Source organism: Pongo abelii, chromosome 2, assembly GCF_028885655.2.
Source record: "Pongo abelii isolate AG06213 chromosome 2, NHGRI_mPonAbe1-v2.0_pri, whole genome shotgun sequence".
Classification (NCBI taxonomy): Eukaryota; Metazoa; Chordata; class Mammalia; order Primates; family Hominidae; genus Pongo; species Pongo abelii.
The window spans coordinates 7,516,749-7,541,083 of record NC_085928.1 but is presented as its reverse complement, the minus strand read 5'-3'; the positions used below and the strand labels follow the sequence as shown (position 1 = coordinate 7,541,083).

Here is a 24,335-nt window from a genome sequence, read left to right as displayed (position 1 = left end):
CGGCTGTATTTGCAACAGTCTCCAGGGAGCTTAAATATTAATTGCTCTGCAAGCTGGTTTCTCGTCAGTAATTAATCCTCACTGAATCGACTCAGTCCCAATGGGCAGGATGGCCATCACCAACATGACTCATTTCAAAAACTAGAGCATAATCACAATTGTCACAAACATCCGTTCTTAAAACTCATGCACCGGCTGGAAGTGCTGAGTGCCAGCCTCCCCATCCATCACTCCCTGAAAGGGTTCTGCTGTCTCATCAACTCATCAACTTGGGCCCATCATCACACCTGGGGGTCCTGGCAGCCATCTGAGAGGGAGGAAGTGGGTAGGAGGCACCCGTCCTCATTCCTTTATTCATTCAGCAAATATTCGGAGTGCCTGCTTTGCACCAAGCCCGGAGGAAACAGTGGGAGCATGGAGAAATGCACTTCTGCCCTCAGAGAGTTTGCAATCTGCGTAATTGTTCCAAAGCCATGAGTAAAAAGACTATTTCAACACAGGGGCCTATGTTGTGATGGGGAAAAGCATAGGACCCAGGAAACCAGAGAAGGGAGACCTGGCTTGGCCGTGGGAAAGCCTTCCAAGGAGGCAGTGCCTATGCTAAGACAAGAGGTAAGCATCCCAGGCAGAAGGGATGGCAGGTGCAAAGGTCCTGAGGCGGAAGAGGAGCTGAGGGGTGGAGTATGGTTCAGGCGGAGTGTGTGGCCGTGTGTGCAATGATCATGTAACGCTGAGAATATACTGAAAACCATGAAATTTTACACTTTGAAGGGCTGAAATGTACAATATGAGATTTATATCTCAATGAAGCTGTTAAAAAAAACTGGGTAAGGAAGTCACAGATTGAGAAAATATGCACAATCCCCAGATTTGAAGGTGGACTTGTGTCCAGAATACTTAAAGAGCTTCTAAGAGCAATACAAAAAAGATATCTCAATTTTTTAAAAAAAAAAAAAAGCAAAAGAAACATTCAAAAGCGTTCCCAAATAGCTAATAAACAGAACGAAGGATTCAATTTTATTAATCATCAGGGAAATGCAAATTAAGCCATAGGGAGACACCACTACACAATCGGCAGAATGGCCACGAGTACAGAGGCCGACAATACCAACATGTTGGCAAGAGTGTGGAACAAACACTGGTCTCATACACTGGAGGGGGAATATATATTGTTTTAACCTCTTTGTTAACCTATCTGGCAGTTTCTAGTAAAGCTATGTCTGTGCTTATCCTGTGACCCCGCAATTCCTCTCCTGGGTAAATACCAAGGAGAAATGGTGTTTATGGTGACATTCACAGCAGCTTTCTAACAGCCCAAACTGGAAGCCATCCACGTGTTCATGAATAGGAGCACAGACAACCCGACTATGGGCTATCCCTACCAAAGAACACTGATACCCGTGAACAGCTGGCTAAATCTCACAGACTGTTGAGCTAAAGCAGCCAGACACGTAACGGTATATAATTTATGATTCCATTCCATCCAAGAACAAGCTAAACCAATCTCATGTGACAGAGAGCAAAACAGTGGTAACCTTTGGGAGGGTATGATAGGAATCTTCTAGGATGATGGAAATGTTCTATCTGGGCGAGAGTTACAAGTGTACAAACATACGTCCCTGGGGGAGGGAAGACAAGCAAGGGCTCCCCATTTTTTTCACCTATCCTCCAAACTCTTCGTGGCCCCTCCTGCCCTCAGCACCAAGTTAAACTCCTTGGCCTGGTGACCATGTCCCTGCAGGAGCTGGTGCAGCTACCTCTGCAGCTTACTGCTCACTTCTGTGTAACAGTGGTTCTCCAATTTGAGTGTGCATCCAAATTACCTGCCAGGCTTAGGAAAACACAGATTGCTGCCCACCCTCCATTCCGCCTGAGTTTCCATTCAGTAGGTCTTGGCTGGGGTGGGATAATTTTCATTTCTCACAATTTCCCAGGTGATGCTGACGCTGATGGTCTGAAGACTATGCTTTGAGAACTACTGCTTTCTATGAATCCTCTTCTCCAGCCTCTGTGTCTTTGTTCTGCACTTCCATCATCCAATATACATCTTGCTGATCTTTCAAAGCTACTTTAAAGACCACCTCCTTCATGAGGCCCTCTTGGGTTACTTCAGCAGTCAGTCTAAGGGCCTCTCAAGTGTCCTACTCCAGAAATTTGGGGTCAGAGCCTGAAGGGAGCTACTCTAATCTCAGAAATGTCTTTGAAGTCTATTATTTTAACTTTAAAAAAAGAATGCATATTTTACATTAGTCTCTGAAATATATCCATATCTAGTTTAATTTATTTAAATTATGTATCTGGAGCAAAATGGAGGTTCTTAGAAAATACGCCATGTTTAGCCAGAGGACTTTAGCCCTCCTGGGCACCTACTGCACAGCTGGGGCTGGGTTACATGTATGCCAGTCTGAAAAAGCAACAAAATATTGCATTGTCAGACTATTCACGTATCCTGCATGTTTCTGTTACCTCCCCTCTAACTAAGAGAGAGCAGTGTGCCTCATTCACTTGTTTTCGACTTCAGATTTGCTCGGCTTTGTTCACGACTATGCTTAATGTCTGGTATATCAGTGATTAGGCTGTTACAGATCAATTAAGTAAAAATCTCTGAGGGCGGAACCTGAGCATCTGTTTTTTTTTTTTGTTTTTTTGTTTTTTTTTGAGAAAGGATCTCACTCTGTCACCCAGGCTGGAGCACAGTGGTATGCTCATAGCTCACTGCAGCCTCAAACTCCTAAGCTCAAGTGATCCTCCCACCTCAGCCTCCCAAGTAGCTGGGATTATAGGCATGAGCCACCATGTCTGGCTAACAAAAATTTTTTTTTTTTTTGTAGTGATGGAGTCTCACTATGTTTTCCAGGCTGGTCTCAAACTCCTGGCCTTAAACAATCTTCCCGCCTTGGTCTCCCAAAGTGTTGGGACTTCAAGTGTGAGCCATCATACCGGGCCTAAATGTGCCATTCTTAACTGGCCTCTGGGCCTTTGCAAGCGTTGATCCCGTTGCCAGGCACAGCCTTCTTCACTGCACACCCACCTGGCTATTCAACACATTTTCCTCTGGGCATCCCTCTCTAACTCCAAGAAGACTGGGCTGGATGCCTCCTTCAAGCCCCTAAACCTCAGTATACCCCCCACCACTGCATTACTCTTGTTCTTTTTCATGCCAATCTCTCTCTCTAGACCATCAGTGCCTTGAGGGCAGAGACGTTCCCTGCCGTCACTCCCTGATACATCACCCAGACCAGGTGCTCAGGAAGTTTATTTTCTTATTTTAATTTTTTTTTTTTTTTTTTTAGGGACAGGGTCTTGCTATGTTGCTCAGGCTGGAGTGCAGTGGCTATTCACAGGTATGATCAAGGTACACTGCAACCTGAGCTCAAGTGATTCTCCTGCCTCAGCCTCCCAAGTAACTAAGACTACAGGCATGCACCCCCATGCCTGGCAGGAAGTTTTTTTTGACTGAAGAAAGGATAGGACTGCTGGGAGGAGAACTTGCTCCATCATCACTCACTCATTCATTGGATACATACTGAGCATCAGCTGTGTACCAGGCATCACAAGCCACTGGGAACAAGGGTACGGTCAAGCTCTTTGCCCTCAAGGAGCTCAGAGTTTAGTGATGAAGGCAGACAGCAAACAAGCACCTAAAAACAGCCCCAAAACACATGAAGCAAAACCTCACAACTGACAGAGAGACATACAACACAATAATCACTGGCTGAGAGGTCAATACACCTCTCTCAACAATGGACAAAAAGTGAGGATGCAGAAGACTCAACAGGATCCGTCAGCTCGACCTACGCAGCATCCACAGAACACCCCACCCAACGAAAGCAGAGGGCCCATCCTTCTCAGATACACATAGAACATTCTCCAGGTAGGCTAGGGCGTATGCTGGGCCATAAAATACATTTAAGTAAATTTAAAAGGACTGAAACCATACAAAATATGTTTCCCAACCACAATGGGATTAGCAGAAGGATAAATGAGAAATCAGCAGCAGGAGATGTGGGAAACACACAAATACTTGGAAGTTACACAATGCAGTTTTAAATAATCCATGGGTCAAAGAAGAAATCACAAAGGGGATTATTAATAGAAAGTACTGTGAGCTGCATGAAAATGAAAACACGACATAACCAGTCACAAATACATAAACTAGGTAATTTCAAACAGGGAAAGGTGGTGTGAAGAAAACGAGGTGTGAGATGGAGTGCAGAGGAGGGAAGTACATCCACAGAGTGTCACCCTCCCCACGTCCACACCCTTGCCACAGCCTCATCGGAGGGGAGAACACGTCCCTGCCCCTTATGCCTTTGGGCCTGGCCATGGCACCTGCTGCTGCCACTGGGGTGTGTGTGGAAAGGATGATGTGCCAGTTGTGAACTTGATTCTAATAAGCCTGCTGCTGTTTCTCCTGCCATCGCCATGGGAAGAGCTTCCTGGGGTACGTGCTGCCCCTTCAGCCTAGGCCCCAGGATGAACACACAAGAAGCAGAGCCACCAAGATGAACCCAGCTTTCACTCAGCTTCCTCTGCAACTAGGAGTACCCAAGGATATGAAAGGAGAAGTTTGACAAGTGAAGCTTTCAAGGGGACTAACCCAGCTGGGAGGCATGACCTGTTGCTTTTCTACCTTTCTCCTTCTTCCTGCCTGGGATATAGATGCAATGGTTAGAACTGCAGCAGCCATCCTGTGTTCATGAGAAACCTTGGAAATGGATGCTGCAGATGGAACTTTAGTCCCTGAGACTGTGTGGAGTTGCCAAATTTGACCTGGATCTCCTGCTTCTGGATTTATTTCACATGAAAGAAGAATCTCTAAATTACTTAAGCCATCGTAATTGAGTTTTTGTTACTAGCAGTCAAACAAAATTCCTAACCGACACAGAATGTTTAGGAAAAACTTCTGTAGTAGACTGTCTTTTCCAAAAACATCCACAACAATATCTCCTATCTCAATGGTTTTTATACAATGTGAGCTCGATATTCCTCCCATTGAATAGGAGAGACTATGTACCCTCCCGCTGAACCTGGGTAGACCTTTGTGACTGTCTTAACTCATAGGGTATGGTGGAAGTGGTGCCATAGGACTTCCAAGGCCAGATCATAAAAACGCCATGCACTTCTACCTGCTCTCTTGGGACACTTACTCTTAGAACCCAGCCACCATGCTGTGCAGAAGCCCAAACTTGCATAGGCAGAGACCACATGGAGTGGCCACAGACAAGTGTTCTGGCCAACCTCCCAGCTTAAGTCTCGGACAACAGCCAGCCTCAACCACCTGATGTGTGAGTGAAGATGTAGGGAGCCGAAGGCCCGTGGGACGTGACCAACTCAGCATTCCACTGGAGGCTATATGATCAAACAGCAAACTGTTTATCGTGAATGCAGGATGTGGGCAAACTCACGACTGCACCTGCCGACAGAAGGTTTGCTGGAGGCATTCACTCCCTGGCACTGAGGTTATCTACCACGACATCTAGAGAAAGCAGTCTTGCAAGCCTATTCTGGACCGAACAGCTGACCCCTTCTTCCACCTCTCTTCTCACTTCTCTATTGCCTAGTAAATACAGAGGGCTGTGTAAAGCTCTGGGCCCTTGTCCACTAGAGGCAAGGTGCCCCCTGACCCCTTCTTCCAAATATACTCTTTTGTCTACTATGTGACCCGCACAGACCTAGGGGGACTGAACAAAGGGGGCGAACGCAGGAATAAAAGACAAGAGACAAAAGAGTATATTTGGAAGAAGAGGTCACCTTGCCTCTAGTGGACAAGGGCCCTGAGCTTTACACAGCCCTCTGTATTTATTAGGCAAAAGAGATAGTGAGGAGAGAGGTGGAAGAAGGGGTCAGCTGTTCGGTCCAGAGCAGGCCTGCAAGACTGCTTTCTCTAGATGTTGTGATAGATAACCTCAGCGCCACGAAGTGAATGCCTCCAGCAAACTTTCTGTCAGCAGGCACAGCCGTGAGTTTGCCCACATCCTCCATTCATGACAAACGGTTTGCTGTTTGATCATATAGCCTCCAGTGGAACGCTGAGTTGGTCACTTCCCATGGGCCTTCGGCTCCCTACATGAAGACACCTCCAGGTGATCCCAGCTCCTAGCCATCAGGTCACCCCCAGTTTTTGAGTCTTCCAGCTGAGGCCCCAGATATCATGGAACAGAGACCAACTCCCACCACCGTGCCCTGTCCAAATTTCTAGTCCAGAGAATCTGTGAGCATAACAACACGGTTGTCTTATGCCACTAAGTTCTGGGGCACCACTAGTTTGAAGTGGTAACACTTGAGCTGAGACCTGAATGAGAAGATCGGGGTAGGACATTCCAGTAGGGTGAAGAGCAAAACTGTGAGATGTGAATGCATTCGTAGTATCTGAAGAACAGTAAGAAGGCCAGTGTGGCTGAAGGCAGTGATGAAGTAAATGGTAAAGGAAGTACTGCCAGAGAGGTGGACAGGGGCCAGGTCATGTGGGCCTCCTGTGTGGGGAAACTTCTCCTGGGGCAGGATGGTGACAACTTCCAGAGTTATCTCCCAATCAGCAAACTGGCTTCTGAACAGGCCTTCTGAATGCCTTAGCCCAAAGGAGGGATTGGTAGGAACTTTTGGCTTCTTCTAGGAGAGACTTGTTTTAGATGAAAAAACAGGATAGAAGGTGTCCAGGTGCCACACCTGTTCAAAATCTCTAGCTGTTCACCATATACAAGGAAAGGCATAAGGTCCTTGGCTCAGCATTTTTGGTACTTCTCGATCTGGTCCTAGCCTTATCTGGGAATCCATTACTTGATCCCTGATCCTACCTCCTGCCTGGCTTTCCAAAATTTTCTATGTTCTAACCATGTGCAATGATGTGTCATTCTCCAAACATACCATGAGCCTGTGAGCATTTGCTCATGCTGACTCCCTTACTTTACACGTCCTCTTCCACCACTACCCTGGCCGGGTGAACTCCCTGAGAGTCCATCTCAATGGCACCTCTTCTGCAAACCTTCCTGCATATGTCTTTCCCTCCCTCATGCTCCTGCAGATTCTGCACAAAACCACAGTTCTGCAAATTATACTTACACGGAGTAATGTAAATTGTCTGTCCACATACTGATTTCTCCTCCCCAACTCCACTCTCTCTCCCTGCAAAAGGAAACCTACTCAAGGGCAGGTTCTGAGCCTTATTCAGCTTTGGGGCTCCAAGGCCTATTTCAGTGCCTACAGTAAACATCCTGTGATGTTTCCAGAATGAATGGTCAATTCAGATGGATAGATGAATGGATGGATTGCTGGTTGGATGGGTAGATGAGGAATGGATGGTTGGATAGGTGGGTAGACATCTGAGTAGTGGATTAATTGGGAGTGAATGGGGGCATGGCTGTGTCACTTGATGCATGAATAGATGAAAGGACAGATGAGTGGGTGAAAGCCTGGCTGGCTAGGTGGATGGGTAGAGACTGACAGATGGGTAGGTGAGAAATGTTCTTATGACTGGGTTCCTGGAAGGATGGAAGGCAGCCGTTAAACCAGAAGTCAGTAAGCTTTTTCTGTAAGGGGCCAGATGATAAATATTTTAAGCTTTGTGACCCACATATGGTCTCAGTCGCATATTCTCCTTTGTCTTTTTTCACAAATGTTTAAAAATGTAAACTCCATTCCTGTGGAGCCCATAGGCTACACAAACCCAGGACTGTGGCCATCAGGATGACTAGAATTCATGGCAGCCACTGAGTTAGCTATAGCTACCATGTGACAAGCACAGAGCTGTACCCCAAACACAGAAGGCCACTCCCCACTCCCAACAACAATAGCACAATGAAGACAGGACCTTTCCTGCTGGAGAGATATGGGAGGCACCGTCAGCTCCTCCTCATCACTGGACAGCCTTGGGATCTCAACAGCACCAGTCTCTAAGAGAAAATTCTGAAGAACTTGCCAAGCTTAGCAACCAGGGATAGATTCGAAGCCAGGGAGTGGTGGAGAGTGCCCCAAAGTCTATGGGTCTCCTTTAAGACTCATGTCCCTAGCTAGGACCTGGAGTCACACTGGGAGATGTCTGCCCCCTCTATCCCCGTAAGCACTGATACGATAAAATATAGTTCCAGACCCCACAACTTCCTGCAACCAGCTTCTGAGTGGTGACTTTTTTTTTTTTTTTTTTTTTAAGACAGAGTCTCGCTCTGTCACCCAGGCTGAAGTGCAGTGGCACGATCTCGGCTTACTGCAACCTCCTCCTCCTGGGTTCAAGTGATTTCTCCTGTCTTAGCCTCCTGAGTAGCTGGGATTACAAGTGCCCACCACCATACCCGGCTAATTTTTGTATTTTCAGTAAAGATGCGGTTTCACCATCTTGGCCAGGCTGGTCTCGAACTCCTGATCTCAGGTGATCAGCCCACCTCGGCCTCCCAAAGTGCTGAGATTACAGGCATGAGCCACCGTGCCTGGCCTGAGTGATGACTTTTATGGGCTCTCCCTTCACCCCATCCTCAGGATCTTATTATGGATTACCAGGGGCTTCAATGTCTTTCCAACTGGCAGGAAGCAGGGCAAACACAGATGCAAGTTTCCCAGTTAAAACCCTCTTATAAAGTCATAAAACAAAATTGCCCAGCCCCTCTGTCATGCTGTCAGCCCAGAAATGAGGGAGAGAGAAGGAAAAAAAAACGGGAAACTGATCCTTCAGGCCTTTGCCAAATAGATCTTTTAGGTATAAAAGCTGAATGGGGGCTGGTACATTTCATACTTGAGGGCTTTGGGGTTCAAGAGTGCACACAAAGCTTTCATCCTGAGGGGACAAAAACGAGGGGCCGAGAGCAACAGACCAGAGTAGTGTTCTATCTGCCCTCTTGGGGTCCTGGCTGCTATCAGCTCACGTGGGGATGTGATGCCAGGGTGACATTGCTGACAGGGACCTCAGCTGGGTTCAGCAAGAGGCCTGGCTTGGTGTTGAGTGCTCTGGTACATCCAGAGATGGTCCCTGCCCCATGGAGCTCCCAAGGCAGCCAGGAACACCCGGTGAATGAGAGTGGAGTGGCCTGGGAGCCAGGAGACCCGGCGCTTGTCCTGGCTCCACCACTGTGTGACGCGGGCCACGTCACCTCGTCTGGGCTTCCACATCACCACCTACAAAATGTCCAGGTGCACATTCCCAGCTCTGACATTCTTGGAGATGGTGAATGATTCAAAGCACCATAGAACCCAGTGCTCGACCATGGCAAGAGTGCAAATGGCCCAGAGAGAGCTCAAAGGAGCAGGGAGCCTGAGTCCACCATGGTCCCCCACTTCCCAAGTCTGCTGTGACCTCTTCTCACCCTTCTCTATGGCCTAGCCCCAAACATCACCTCCTCAGGGAAGCCTGCCCAAGGCTGTTGGTCACCCCCCTCATCTGTCCCCTTCGCTGGCCAGAGAGCTCCTGGGGAAGGGCCCTGTCTGACCTGTCTTCCCATTCTCCAGTTCTTGTCATGCAGCAAGAGTTCAAAACAATGCTTGCTGAACTGAATTGAGCTGACTGCAAAGGGACACTCTGCAAGCTGTCCTAAGGTTATGAAGGGGAGCAGTGCCTGATGTTCAAGCTGTCCCCAAGTCTGGCCTCCTTTCCTCTGAAAGCCCAAAGGAGCCCCTCACCACCAGCTCAGGCACTACCGCCCTGATGCTCAGGAGACTGAGGAAGACTCTTGATACCCTCAGCTGCTCTGTCACCAGGCAGACACCTTCTCCATACAAACATAAACATCACACACACACACAGGCACACAAACTCACATACACAAACTCACACATAGCAATGCCCAGAAACACTCCACTGTCCTCTTCCTACCTTTCTCAGCAAGAGGGCTAAGGAAACCTCAAACATCCTGCCGAAAACCTCAGACCATGCCCCCACGCACCCCATCCCTGAGCAAGGAGACGCATCTGCTGTCTGCCCCTGGAAGCACATTAATCAGGAGACGGACTTCCCTGAAAAGCCTCAGTGAGTGCTTGCCTGCTGCCAGGCCTCTGTTAATGGAAATCACCTCTGTCTCCATTGCTTTCCTGCCTCTTATATCACAGACTTGTAAAACGGCAATTAGTTTTGGACAATTAAAATGATTAACTCACCAGATTTAAGTGCTGGAGCATCTCCACGTATCTGCAGAGGGAAAGAGGGATGAGGCTGCATTAATCCCCATCCTGTGTAAACCCAGGAGGGTGACGTTTTGTTTATAAGCTCAAGGCCACAGGCAGCTCCTTGGGGACTCACGCTTTCTCTGAAGATAGCAGTTCCTGTGCGATGACAAGGGCTCTGGACTGTCCTTCCACCTGTGGGAGGAAAGAGAGCAATCAGGTGGGACAGGCATCAGTGGTTTCTAGAGGAGGCCACCATGCTGCTGAAGGCAAGTTCCAAGCATTCCTCAGACCATTTCCTGGCACTCATTACCTGTATGTTCTTCAACAACTTATTTAACCTCTCTGCACCTCAGTTTCCTCATCTGTAAATGTGGATTTTATTTTATTTTAAAAATGTATTTGTTGTATTTGAGACAAGGTCATGCTCTGTCACCCAGGCTGGAGTGCAGTGGCGTGATCTCAGTTCCCTGCAGACTTGAACTCTCAGGCTCAAGCGATCCTCCTACCTCAGCCTCGTAAGTAGCTGGGACTATAGGTATGTACCACCACACCTGGCTAATTTTAAAAAATTTTTGTAGAGACACGGTCTCATTACATAGACCAGTTCGAGGCTGGTCTTGAACTCCTGGGCTCAAGCAATCCGCCCACCTTGGCCTCCCAAAGTGCTGAGATTATAGGCGTGAGCCACTGAGCCCAGCTGTAAATGCAGATTTTAACAGCACCTAACTCTGAAGGTTGTTGAGCTAATGCCCCACATGGCACCTGCCATTTAGTAAATGCTCAATGGCCACGATGATGGCATGACCTTTATATCCCACTTCATGACCCCACCAATCTTGAGCAACCTGTGGTTCCCTGTACTGAGGAATTCTCTCTTTTCTCTTGCTTTTGTACATGCTGTTCCCTCAGCGTCCTTTCCCCCTCCTCTACCTGGCTAACTCCCAGTCATCCTGTAAGACTTAGCCACGGCAGCACCTCCTCCAAGAAGCCTCTCCTGAACCTCCCCACTCAACGGGCTGGGCTAGGTATCCTTTCTGAGCATCCCCCTCTCATGACACTTATCATTACTGTGAAACAATTACATCTCTCCAGGAGGGCACGGACCAGGAACTCCCACCTCTGCATGACCAGTGCTTAGCATATGGTAGTTCTCTTTGTTGACTGAAAGAGTGAGTGAGGAATCAGTGAGTGAGTGAGCGAGTGCACATTCATTCCCCTTGGGAAGCACTAACTCTGCAGGCTGACCTCAGATGGTGAGCTATTTAACCCATCTGAGCCCCAGTTTCCACACCTATATGATCTGGAAATAGACTGAGATTATGTCTATAAACAGGAAGGATGGGCTGGGCTGAGACAGATGTCTGGGCCTTCTGCCACAAGAAGGCTCCTGCTGGGTGGCCCCAAACCTGCCGGATATCAGACACAACTAGTGGCTGGGATCCAGAAATGCAAAGACACGCTGTGGCGGCCTGATGAAATAGACGGGGGAGGCTGTGAATGTGCAGGCATGGCTGGCAGCGGTGGCCCATGGCAGAGCAGAGGGCACTCAGCTGGGAACACCTGCCTCCTGGTACAACTCTACACAAATCACTTTCAAGGTCAAGCCTCAGTTTCCCCATATGTGGACAAACTAACTTCTAAATTCCCTTCTGTGCTGAACCTTGTGTGTCACTAAACTCGTCAAGTGAGTGATCCACTCTAGTGATAAGAAAATCACTGCTGAGAAAGTCACTGCATAGTGTTGTGGTTAAAAGCATGGGCTCTGAGGCCGGGCACAGTGGCTCACACCTGTAATCCCAGCACTTTGGGAGGCTAAGGTGGGTGGATCACGAGGTCAAGAGTTCAAGACCAGCCTGGCCAACACAGTGAAACCCCGTCTCTACTAAAAATACAAAAAAATTAGCCGGGCATGGTGGCGGGCGCCTGTGATCCCAGCTACTCAGGAGGCTGAGGCAGGAGGCGGAGGTTGTAGTGAGCTGAGATTGCGCCATTGCACTCCAGCCTGGGCGACAGTGTGAGACTCCGTCTCAAAAACAAAAACAAACAAACAAAAAAGCATGGGCTTTGGAACTAGGCAGTTTCCTGCCTCTAACTCTTATTTGTTGAACAAGTCATTTAGCTCTCTGTGCCTCAATTTTCTTACCTGTGAAATGGGCACAGTAGGAGAATAGTATCCAGCACATATGCATGTCATAAGGATCAGATGAGTGTCTATATAGAGAATCTCTCACACTTGGAACTGTGCCTGGCACACGGCAAGCACTATGGAATTATCGGCCATCATTATCCTTGTTGTTTTTGTCACTGAGGTGGTGCCAGGAACAAAACCAAGTAACCAGGGATAGAAGAAGAAAAAAATAATTATAGAGTCGAGTAGGGGAAAGGCCTTAACCGCAAAATGAAGGCTGGGCAGTAGCAGCAGCGACAGTGGAAAGCAAATGGACTCTGGAATCAATCACATCCATTTCAAACCCAGCTCCAGCACTGTTTCATGGTATGACCTCTGGCGAGCCCCTATCTCTGAGCCTCAGTGTTTTCGTCTGAGATCTGGTAGAGAATAACCAACCCAGTCTCACACACTGGCTTCTTGAGGATGCCTTCCTGACTCAGGGCCTCTGCATGTGCTGTTCCCTCTTCTTGCAATGCTCTTCCCCAGATCTTTTCACTTATATTTTCTGGTTCTTTTAGGTCTCTGCTCAAAAGTCACAATCTCAGCACAGTCATCCATGACTGCCTGACCTAAAGAACACCCCAAATCATTTTCCACCCTGGGGTTTCTCCATCTTGGACTGTTGACATTCTGAAGAATAGTTTTTGCTGTAGAAGCTGTTCTTATATATTACAGGATAACTAATGGCATCCCTGGCTTCTACCCACTGGATGACAATAGAAGCCTCCACTCCCTCAACCCACACTGTGACAACCAAAAATGTCTTTAGATACTGCCAAATGTCCTAAGACTTGGGGTGAGGCAAAACGTCACCCCTGGTTAAGGGCCCCCGCCCCATCTTTATCCTGCTGCACTTTTCATCAGAGCAGACACACACCAGAGCAGCCTAGGCTTGCCCCTCTGCACTCAGCCTTCCTCACTCCGGATCCTCAGAACGTGGCCACAATGGCACAAAGACAACTATGCTGGAAGTCAAGATGCCTGGATCCTCCCCCAAACAAGGCCATGGGTGGCTGTGTGACCGTGGGCGAGCCCCTCTCAGATTCCTCCATTTCCTCATCTGGCAAACAGGTGGGCGTTCCTATCCTGCCAGGATGAGATGATGGATGGCAGCCGTCACACCATACCCAAACTTCTGGAGTTGCCATCATTACCACTGTTACAATCTCCAAGCTGTCGAGGACAGGCTTTTGGTAGGGTCCAGACACGGGCCCCTCTGCACGTCCCACCCAGCCCCTCCTGCCAGACGTGCAGATTCTGGGTGGGACACACGGGGCAGTCCTGCTTCAGTGACTCTACGATGATGGATGTGTCTTCGCCAGGCGGCCAACGGGGAGGCCTGGCAGGCTGTGTGCCCGAGGCACGCAGAAACTGCTTCTGGGCGTTGCCCAACTGGGCCATTTAATATAGATGTTTGTTTAACCAGGAAATGAACTCCGAGGCTGACGGCAGCATCCAGGGACAGGCTTCTGGGAACAGGGCTCCTCCCAGGAGCTTGGGGGATGGGGGTGCCAAGGCCCATGCTATTGCTGTGGCATTTCTCAGGCTGAAGCTATGGGTGTTAACATCAGGCCACCTGCCCCTGCCTGAGGCTGTCCCCAGGGCTACCGGCCTCCTCCCTGGTCCCCAGCAAAACAGCTGGTTCAACACTTGGCTATTCTGGGACTCGGGCAGGTCGGGAGGGGTAGTTCTTCGTCCAGGGAACCTCAGTGTTACATAGTGGGTCATACAAAGAGTCAACAATCCGGGTCCTCTGTCTCCATGCCTCAGTTTTTCCAACTATAAAACTGGGTGCTCAGCCTCCTTCTAGGACATCAGTTCCCAAAATACAGCCTGAGAACCTCTGAGGTATGTAAGGTCCTCCCTTTTCCAACTATGTATCTGTATAAGCCTGGATATTATTCATTTAAGTCAACCAAAACAATTCCAGCCAACTGAGTGGGGAAGTGGATAGGTGAATCCAGCTACCTTCTGTTCAGCCAGACATTAATATTTGTAAAAATGTAAAAATGTCACTCTTCTCCCTGTTTTTTCTTGATTGTTTTAGAAAACAAGGTGGTGTTTTTTTTTGTTTTTTTTTTTTGGCATAAAAGTGCTACTTGTATTAACATGTAATGGGTTTGTTATTTTAAAATGCATTAAAAGATGTTTCAAAATTTTCTGATTTACTTTCTAATGTGGTAAACATTGCAGAGATGTGATTCACAGAAACAAAAACTCTTTGGGGCCCTCGATCATTTTTAAGAGGGGAGGTGGGTCTGAGACCAAAGTTTTGAGAACCACTGTTTCAGAGGTTGTCACACAAAGACAGCAAAGGGTTGTGGATGGAAAAGCTCTTCACAATCAGTAAAGAGCTACAGGGGAGTAAGACATTAGCATTACTTTATTATTACAGGGGCCAGGGAACCCCAGGCCTTTCGGCCTGTCCCTCAGGATGGTCCCCAAGTATGCCCAGGGTCCACATAATCCTTCCCCACAATGTCCTACCTGTGGGAGAGGAAGGAACAACCTCAAGATGCCTGTCTCATCGCCTCCCCTCTCTGTGTATAGGCCTCCTGGGTCCATACCTGCTCGGCCTTTAAGATGGCGCAGCCTGATGTTAACAGCCACCTCTTTCTTTCACTGGTCTCTGCCAGTCCTTTGCCAAGCTCCATGCCCCCAAAGCCTCTGTGTCTGGCTCGGCACACGCCCCCATCAGTTCATACCTGTCCCCCTGCACCTGTGGTCACTGGGCACTCCAATCTGAATGCCCTGTGCTCACCTCCTTGAGACCTCCCTCCTCTTCAGATGTCTCTCAGCAGTGTCTCCCTCCACTCCCTCCAGTCTGGGCCTCACCCACACTCCACACTGCTCTGCCTCTGAAGTCCAGGCTTCCCACCCCTCATCTTGGACCCAAGCTCTGACCCTCCCTGTACCCTTGACTGACCTGTCTCTCATTCACTCTGAGCTCCAGCCTCCTAGCCATTCCCACAGCCTCCTTCTGTCACCTGCACCCTTGAGTGGCTGCAGAGGCTCCCAGCGCTTACAGAAAGGGGCCCCTGTGGCTCAGCTCAGGGCTGTTCCCAGTCCCCTCCACCACTCCTCCATGCCACATGGAGCTCCAGGTGATCCCTCAAGCCCACTCTATTTTTTCCTACCTCTGGGTGTGTTTGGCTCACACAGTTTCCTGTGCCCAGAATCCCCACAGCCTCAATAAACATCTCTAGGTCACAGGCTACATCTGAGGTGCCCCCGACGCCCCGTATGCGCCAGCCTCCTCAGCCACGCAGCCCCCCTAAAATAACCCACATCCGCACACAAGGAAGGGGCCACCTTCCATGGCTGTTTCAAGCCCTGGGGAAATTTTCCTTGTGAGTCTTCCATGTGTTGAGGGTCCCAGTGAAGGGGCCTGCTGGAGTATTCTGAAGTTACATCTGGAGACGGGAGAGTGCTCAGAAACCCAGATACATGGGGCACTAGGCTCCAGGAGAACACAGTCTCCAAGTCCCCTGGCGACCACCGGGGCAGGCAGGGAACACAGGTCGGGGTTTCCAGCACAGCCTTCAACAGCTGCTGGAAAACTCAGAGACAGGTACTCAGGGAGAGGTGGCTCACTCTTTATCCCAGCTGTCACCAGGAGCAGGAAGAGGAGGCGGAGGAGAGTGAGTGCCTGCCAGGACAAGCGAGGGGAGAAAGAGGGACCCAACAGTGGCACCCTGGCTTCCCCAGGACCAGCTGGTCAGTTTCCAGATCATGCTGACTAGTCCAGTTCCTGAGGTTAGGCTGGTGTGAGTGTGGGTTTGGCCCAGCTACTTAAAAGACCTTGAATTTTGGAGAGATCTTTGGTTCTGGCTACAGTCTGTAACAAATTTGCAGAAGCAGCATGCTACCTTGGAACACCCTGAATGAGGGATCAGGAGGCCTGACTTCTACTCCTGACTTGGCCTCCAACCTGCTGAAAAGCCCTGAGCAAGGAACGAGTGACAAGCTTCAGTTTTCCTTCCAGTGATCTCCTATATCACTGAAACTTCGTTAAATAGTAGCTTGCCACCTCTCCCCCTCTCCACCCCCAGCAACCACTATTCTACTCCTTGCTTCTGTGAATTAGGCTATTTTATTTTTTAGAGACTTAGGGATCTCATTCTGTCACCCAGGCTGGAATGCAATGGCACCTGGGCTCAAGTGATCCTTCAGCCTCAGCCTCCTGAGTAGCTGGGACCACAGGCATGCACGCCATCACACCCAGCTAATTCTTTTATTTTTTGTAGAGACGAGGTCTCACTATGTTGCCCAGGCTGGTCTCCAACTCCTGGCCTCAAGTGAACCTCCTGCCTTGGCGTCCCAAAGTGCTGGGAACACAGGCATGAGCCACCATGCCTGGTCCTATATTTTAGACACCTCATGTAAGTGGAATCATGCAGTATTTGTCCATCTGTGACTGGCTTATTTCACTTAGTATCAAGCCCTCCAAGTTTATTCACATTGTTGCAAATGGCAGAATTCTCTTCCTTTTTATGGCTGAATAATATTCCACTGTATACACAGACCACATTTTCCTTATCCACTCACTGAAGGATGGGCATTAAGAGTGTAGATCTGGCCAGGAGCGGTGGCTCACACCTGTAATCCCAGCACATTGGGAGGCCAAGGCAGGTGGATCACCTGAGGTCAGGAGTTCAAGACCAGCCTGACAAATACGGTGAAACCGCATCTCTACTAAAAATACAAAAATTAGTCTGGCGTGGTGGCGTGAGCCTGTAGTCCCAGCTACTTGGGAGGCTGATGCAGGAGAATTTCTTGAACCGGGAGGCGGAGGTTGCAGTGAGCCGAGATCACACCACTGCACTCCAGCCTGGGCGACAGAACTGTCTCAAAAAAAAAAAAAAAAAAAAAGTGTAGCTCTTATGTTAAACGTTCTTGCCACAGTGAAAAGAAACAGTGGTCTCTAAATGCTCCTTTCAGCTCTCTCACCTTCTGGAATCCTAAGAGAGCGGCGGTGATTGTGATTAGCAGCTCCCCATGTTAGATGGCAGGAAAGGGCCAGTGCTGGCTCAAACAAGACACAGCCCTCCCCATCTCACTTAATTCCAGAAAGGTCCAGCCATGACTTCAAACAGCCAGCTAATGGCTAGATTCTATGCCTTCATCCCATCTGTTCTTGCCTCCTATAAACTTTTCTCCTCCTTTCTACTTAACTACGTCCTGCTCTCTTCCAAGGAGCACTTAGGCCTCACCACCTCCTGGAAGCCTTCCTGACTGCTCTGACTCTTACAACATAGACCCCTTCCACTGCTCATGGTTTAGTTCACACAGCTGGGCATGAGGATTGCCCCTGAGACCTAAAAATAAAATCCTAAACTCCTCAACTGACTGAACAAGCCCCCTCTTGATCAAGGGGACCCCTGAAAAACCTTAAAGACTGAGTTCCCAGTCATGACGTGATGGGAGGTTGGACATACATCATTATACTCCTTCCCTCTTTCAGTTTAGACACAACATCTGACCAGCACTAATGTTAAAATAGAGATCATAAGACTGACAGAATGGAATCTGTGGCAATAAGATGCCAAATTATGAACAAGACCTAAGGCTGTGCCAGGCAAGGGTTAAGCCATGCACCCCACACATAAAGAATGAATTCTGTTCTCACTGCCATGAGGTTTTTCTTTTTCACCAGCAGCTAAACAAGCACTGGCCTCAAGATAAGCAATGCTGAAACAATTGCAGCTCAGCCACCATCAGACACTGATTAACTAAGCCCCCTGTTCTGCCAGCCAAGCTACAGCTTTGATTGGATTGACTGAACAAGAGACTGATTTCTATGACTTTCTCCTAATAAGAGACCACCCACCATGGAATGGCTCTGGCTGGTTTGAGAAGGCTGTGCACTGAGTGCCTTCATGCCACCCCTGCTTCGTCTTTTGACATATAAGGCCTAACTGTAATACATTTAAATGTTAAGTCTCCACCCCAAGGTGAACATGGGACACATGCAACATGCATGCTTGCTTATCACACATGCACACTGCCTTCTTTTATGAATATCCACAGCTCCTCCTATAACTTGCTGAATATGTAAACTTGTCCAACTCCTGCAGCATAAATTCCTGTCTTACCCCTCCCTCCCTCAAAGCAGGTGCTTTGAGTACCTGCTTTGAGCACCTGCTAAAGGCTTTAGCCAGAGGCTACACTTCCCAGCCCATGAGAACAGCCGCCTTACAGGCTGTAACCCCTTATAAGAAATAAAGTCTCTTCTCCAAATTTAAAGATCTTGCCATTTTTCAGTTACATTCCATAACCCTTCCATCTCATGTGCAACCTTGGTTTTTTTAAAGTGTGACATACAACATTCAGAGAAGTACATAAAATATGAATATAAAGTTTAAAGATCATCATGTGAATTGCTTTTTCATTCTCCAACTCAACTGTTAAGTTCCCCAAAGTTGGGACCCCATTAGCTTCTTCTGTGGCATCTCCCAGAGCCGAGGGCACCACGAGTGCTCCACATAGACTGGGTGATTGCTGCACATGGGCCAGAGTTCAGACTTAATGTGAGCACACATGAGTCACTGAGGATCTTGTCAACAGGCAGATCTGGGTTCGTCCAGTATGGGGTGGGACCTGGGATACTGTGTTTCTAATGATCCCCCAGATGCTAGGGTGCTGTTGGTCCACATATGGCACTTTGGCCATAGGCCATGAAGAGACAGAGAGAGTGGCCACCGCCAAGTCAGGAAGGAGAAAGCAAGACTGAGTATCACCTGTGGCCCACATCCCAAACACTAGGGCAAAGGGCATGTCTGAGACTGCCCTTTTGACTGAGGAAATTCAGCCACAGAACAAGCTGTCCCAGGACCAGGGGATCCTAACCTGCCCAGCCCTTTGGCCCTGGCTGCCTTCAAGCCCCCCAAAGACCTCAGCAAGGTGTGTGAGGCATACACGTACCCAGGATGCCTTCCAGAACCTTGGAGCCCCTCTTCTCTCCCGTCCCCTCTGAGTTGTGTCTGCCTCCCTCCCTCTCCTCTGTCACCCGCCTTGCAATGTCTCTTGTGTTACTGTACTGAAATGCAGCACTCTCCGCATGGCTATGGGGGAGCCAGGGTGAAGCAACAGGAATGTTAAAAATGCAGGTTGGATTCCCAGCTCCATCACTCACTGTGCAGAGTAAGTTACACACAGCCAAACAAGTGTTTCATTTTATTAAACTGTCAGACATTCGAGTTTGTTTTTCTTATGTAAATGCAGGAACTGGGTCTAATGTATTCATTTGTTTATTAACTTATTTGAAGATATTCATTGACTACATCTTAATGTACTAGGCAGCAAGGACGCACCCATGAACAGGATAAACACAGTGTCTGCCCTCCTGGAACGACTGCCAGGGAAAGGCAAACGATGTGCAAGAAAACAGAGAAATGAAGAACAAGACTACAGCATAAGGAAATAGCCAGGAATGCTGTGACAGAGCATGGCAGAAGATCTAGGAGCCTTCTCTGAGGAGATGACATTCAAATTGAGACCTGTAGCCAGCCAGGCAAAGGGCAGGGAGCGCATTTCTGGTGGAGGAAACTCCAATGGCAAAGGGTCTGAGGTGGGTTTAAGGAGCAGACAGAACTCGTTTTGTATCTTGCATGATGTCTGGTCGAAGAACTAGGTGTCTACTGAATTTTCTCTGATCTGTGATTAAGACATGGCAATAAGAAGATGACACGTCAGGAATTCAGATCTTCCACATCTGGTGCTAACATCCAGAATAGCAAACACAGGAAGCAGGCAGGCCGGGGTCGGGAAGAGGATGAGCTCGGTATGGGATGTGTTGAGTTTGAAGCATCTGTGGGGCTTCCAAGAAGGTCCCTAAAGGGCACCAAGAAGCTCAAGTCTGGGGTCAGGCCAGATGGTGTGCTCTGGGATGCCACCTGCGTAGGGCTGGCCATAGCTGGAACGGGCTGCTGGCAAAGAGGGTACAGAATGAGGGATGGGGGCTGGGGGCGGTGGAGCCTTGGGAAATGCCTAAGACAGCAGAGTCGACAGACTTGCACAGTCAGAAACGAAGGAGAACCAGGAAAGGACTGTCAGGCAAGCCCAGGGAAGAGGATGTTCCCAAGGAGGTGAGGCCACCAGGGCTGAGGCTCAGGGCTTATGTAAGAGGGGTCTGAAGTGGACGGCAGAAGGGGGCCTGGCTCCTGGATATCAGGAGGGTTGTGCAGCACCAGCAACAGCAGTAAGGGAGGTGGAGGAGTGGGGGAGGCTTCAATATGGCCATGGCCTGAGGGAAGACCTGACGAATCTCTCCAGCCCCCACTCCCCCTTCTTTCCCCAACCTCACCTCACTCCAGCCACAATGACCTCCTAGGCTCTGGCTCACAGACTCTCCCTGCCCTCCTGCCCTTGCACTGCTCTCCTCTGCCTGGAAGGCTCTGCCCTGGGGCTTCACAGTGTGGGCTCCCTCACACCATTCCGTTCCCGCACAGATGTGTCTTCCTCATCCAAGAGCCCCTCCCTGGGAACTGGAACCCTTCTGCACTATTGGCAGGAATGTAAGGGTGCGGCTGCTGTGGAAAACTATATGGCGGTTCCTCAAAAAACTAAACACAGAATCGCCATATAATCCAGCAATCACACTTCAGGGCATATACTTACAAGAACTGAAAGCAGTGTCTTAGAGAGATCTGTGCACCCACATTCACAGCAGTACCATTCGCAACAGCCAAGAGGTGAAAGCAACCCATGCATCTGTCAATGAATGAACGGGCAAACAAAATACAGTCCACCCATACAATGGAATCGAACTCAGTATTAAAGGGAAAGGAATTCCAACCCATGCTACAGAGTGGATGAACCTTGAGGACATTATGCTAAGTGAATAAGCCACTCACAAAAGAGCAAATACTGTAGGATTCCACTCATGTGAAGTCCCTAGAGTAACTGAACTCATAGAGACAGAAAGTGGAACGGTGGCTGCCAGGGGATAGGGGAGGAGGAATGGAGAGTCAGTGTCTAAAGGGGGCAGAGTTTCAGTTTGGGAAGAGGAAAAAGCTCTGGAAATGCCACTGCACTGCACACTTAAAAATGGTTACGATGGTGGATGTTATGTTATGTGTATTTTCCCACAATTTTTTAAAAATGGAAAAATGAAGGCATTCTGTGTCTAAGATGTCCCCACCCCCAATCCCAGGAGCTCTGTTCCCCGTGACCATAGCCAGTTTTGTTTGTTTGTATTGTTGTTGTTGTCTTAAGACAGAGTCTTGCTCTGTCGCCCAGTTTGGAGTGCAGTGGCATGATCTTGGCTCACTGCAACCTCTGCCTCCCGGATTCAAGCAATTCTTCTGCCTCAGCCTCCAAAGTAGCTGGGACTACAGGCACGTGCCACCACGCCCAGCTAATTTTTTGTATTTTTAGTAGAGACGGGGTTTGACCATGTGAACCAGGATGGTCTCGATCTCCTGACCTCGTGATCTGCTCACCTCGGCCTCCCAAAGTGCTGGGATTACAGGTGTGAGCCACCATACCTGGCCGCCAGTTTGTTTTTTATAGCACTTGTTACCACCTAATCCCATCTTAGGAGTTTTCTGGTTTACCTTTCATCCCCTTCTCTAGAATGTGAAACTCCAACAGGGCAGGCAGGGACTGGTCTGACTTGTCATTGCTGTGTCTTCAGCCCTTGAAAGGGTGCTTGCATGTTGGTCCTCCCTGACAATGAGCCAGGCACAGAGTAGACGCTCAGTACATACTTAATAAATAAGTTTCTGTGGAAGAAGAGGAGGGACTGGGAGTAACTGAGTGAAGATACAGACAGAAGAGAGGCAGACAGTGCAGAAAGTTCATGTTCACTAGGAGATGAACATTGCTTTCTGGGTGTGGGAAGCACAGGCTGTGGTTCAGAGCCCCTTCCCCGGGGCCCAGGAGAAGCAAGCATTTGCAGTGGAGCCAGTGTGCAGCTGTGCATCTAGGTCTAGAAGTCCATAGCACAGAGAAAGTGCATGGTGGTGTTCAACCCCAGCTGGGGACTGGTCCAATGGCAACAACCAGGGCTCAGGTGGACCCTTTAATTGGGGGCACATGGTCAAGGCAAGGCTACAGGTGCAAGGACCAGGGACACCAATCAGCTGGCCCAGCAAGAGCAGAGCTCTGGGCATGTGGGCCCGGCTGGGCAGAAGCAGACCTGCCACAGAGGGTGTGACGACAGGAAGGGTCTGTTCCAGAAACAGGCCAGACTGGGAAACAAATGTGGCCATGAGACTCAGGTGAGGGAGGGGGTCCCTGGGAGGGGCCGCTGGCTGCTGGGCTGGTCTCGGGGGAGCTGGTATTTAGCCTGAAAAGGCCCCACTAGGCTCATTGTCAGGGAGGGCCGACACGTCAGGGAGGGCCAACATGTCAGCGAGTCTTTGAATGTCTCCTTTCATAAGGAGAGCTATTTTTAAGTCTTTCTTGCTTTCCTTCTCTCCCTCCCTCTTTCCTTCCACCTACAGCCTTTGTGTGTCTATGAGTGGGAGCGAGGAGAGGTCAGACATGTGGGTGGACCAGTGGGGCTCAGCCTCCTGTCCTGCTCCCAAAACCTCTCCCATCATGACTTGGCTGCTCCAAAACACACAGGAAGGGTAGGGCTCACCACTGCACCCCCAAACACACCTCCCGGGGCCCACGGGGTAACCACTCCTCACTCACACCTTCCCTGGTCTGCTCTTCTGAGGTGGTGGAGACAGAAAATCTTGCTCCCGTGTCCCACACAATGTGACTAGGGCATGGAGATGAGAGGTCTTTGCCTTTTGGAGAAACTGAATTCTCAGCCACAGTGGAAGACAAATGAGGATGGAGACATGACCCTTCTCCCCACCCCCACCCTACCAAAAATCTTCCTGCAGGAAAGAGGCGGGGAAGGTCACTCACTCGGGAAACCTCCCTTCCCCTCTCCACAGTGGTTCCGTGGTTGGGGAGCTCTGGGCACCAAGGGTGGCCAGGGAGTCTGCTGTCACAGCCTCTTGGGGGGCTGTTACATGGCAGTGGATATGGAGATTTAAAATGCGCCTGCTCTCTGGTCCATTGATTGCCTTCTGGGATCTACCCTTCAGAAAATCTTTTATGTGCATAAGGAGGTGTGTGAACAAGTTCACTGCAATGCTGATGGAACTAGAAACACTGTAATCATACTGCAGCGAGGAGATGGCTAAATAAACCACAGCACATCTGGAAAATGGAATACTATGCAGCCAGAAAAACATTTAACTCAGAACTCTGTGTATCAATGTGGGAATACCTTTGGGATATTACTGAAGGAACCCAACTAAGTTACTCCAGGTTTCTTATAGTTTGATATCATATATGTAAAAATAACAAATCCACAAAACAATACACTGTGTGTTTAAGGGAATGGGGAATAGGAATGAGAGTTTGAGGGGACTTTCACCCTCATCTGCAGTGATTTACATGTTCCATGGTAGAGCATGCCTTGTGCAATTGAAGTGTAGGTTTTGACTTTAATTCTGGTATATAATGCAAGCCTCATAAAGAAGAGTGAGAGGGAGGAGGGCAGGGATGTCCAACCCTACGGCTGATGAGAAGTCTGGACTCTGGAAACTGAAATGACCTGCTGGAAAGATGAGCCTAGACTCACCCACCCCCTCCCTGCTCTTGGGATGACCGGATGCTCTTGCCTCTGACCCTGGCCCTGCTCTGGCTGGCCACAGGCTCTGCCTGGCTCTGGCCCCCGCAGGACACATGAAGGACCCCTGTCCAAGGCAGGGCTGCCCCAGCCTCATAACCCCAGTGCGTCACTGCTGAGTCCCGGTTGAACTTGGGCAGGTTGCTTCCCTGTTCAGGCTTCCAGTCTCAATCAAAAGCTCTGACGTCTGTATGCTTTTTTACTGAGTGGTAGGCATTGTTCTAGGTCTCCATAGACTTATTTACCTTCGTAACTATTCTGAAGCAGGTACTATTACTACTATCCCAACCCTACAGATGGGGAATCCTACGAGCAGAGTGGTCAGGAAGTTGCCCAAGTCACTCAGCCAGCAAGGGACAAAGCTGAGTCTGAACTTCTTAGTCCCTAGGCTGCCCTACCTCTTGCTAGCTCCTTATTCCTGGAAGTGTCCAAGCAGTG

General features: G+C 49.1%; 1 protein-coding gene across 2 annotated transcripts in view; it reads right to left on the bottom strand.

The window, feature by feature from the left end:
- Positions 1–24,335, bottom strand: part of FGD5 (FYVE, RhoGEF and PH domain containing 5) — a 125,479-nt gene that overhangs the window by 45,579 nt on the left and 55,565 nt on the right. For both annotated transcript variants that reach the window (XM_024245336.3, XM_024245337.3), the window contains exons 4-5: positions 10,223–10,281; positions 10,081–10,111 (exon numbers count right to left, since the gene is read on the bottom strand). In XM_024245336.3, the coding sequence (XP_024101104.3) occupies positions 10,081–10,111; positions 10,223–10,281 (90 nt within the window). The remainder of the gene's footprint in view (positions 1–10,080; positions 10,112–10,222; positions 10,282–24,335) is intronic.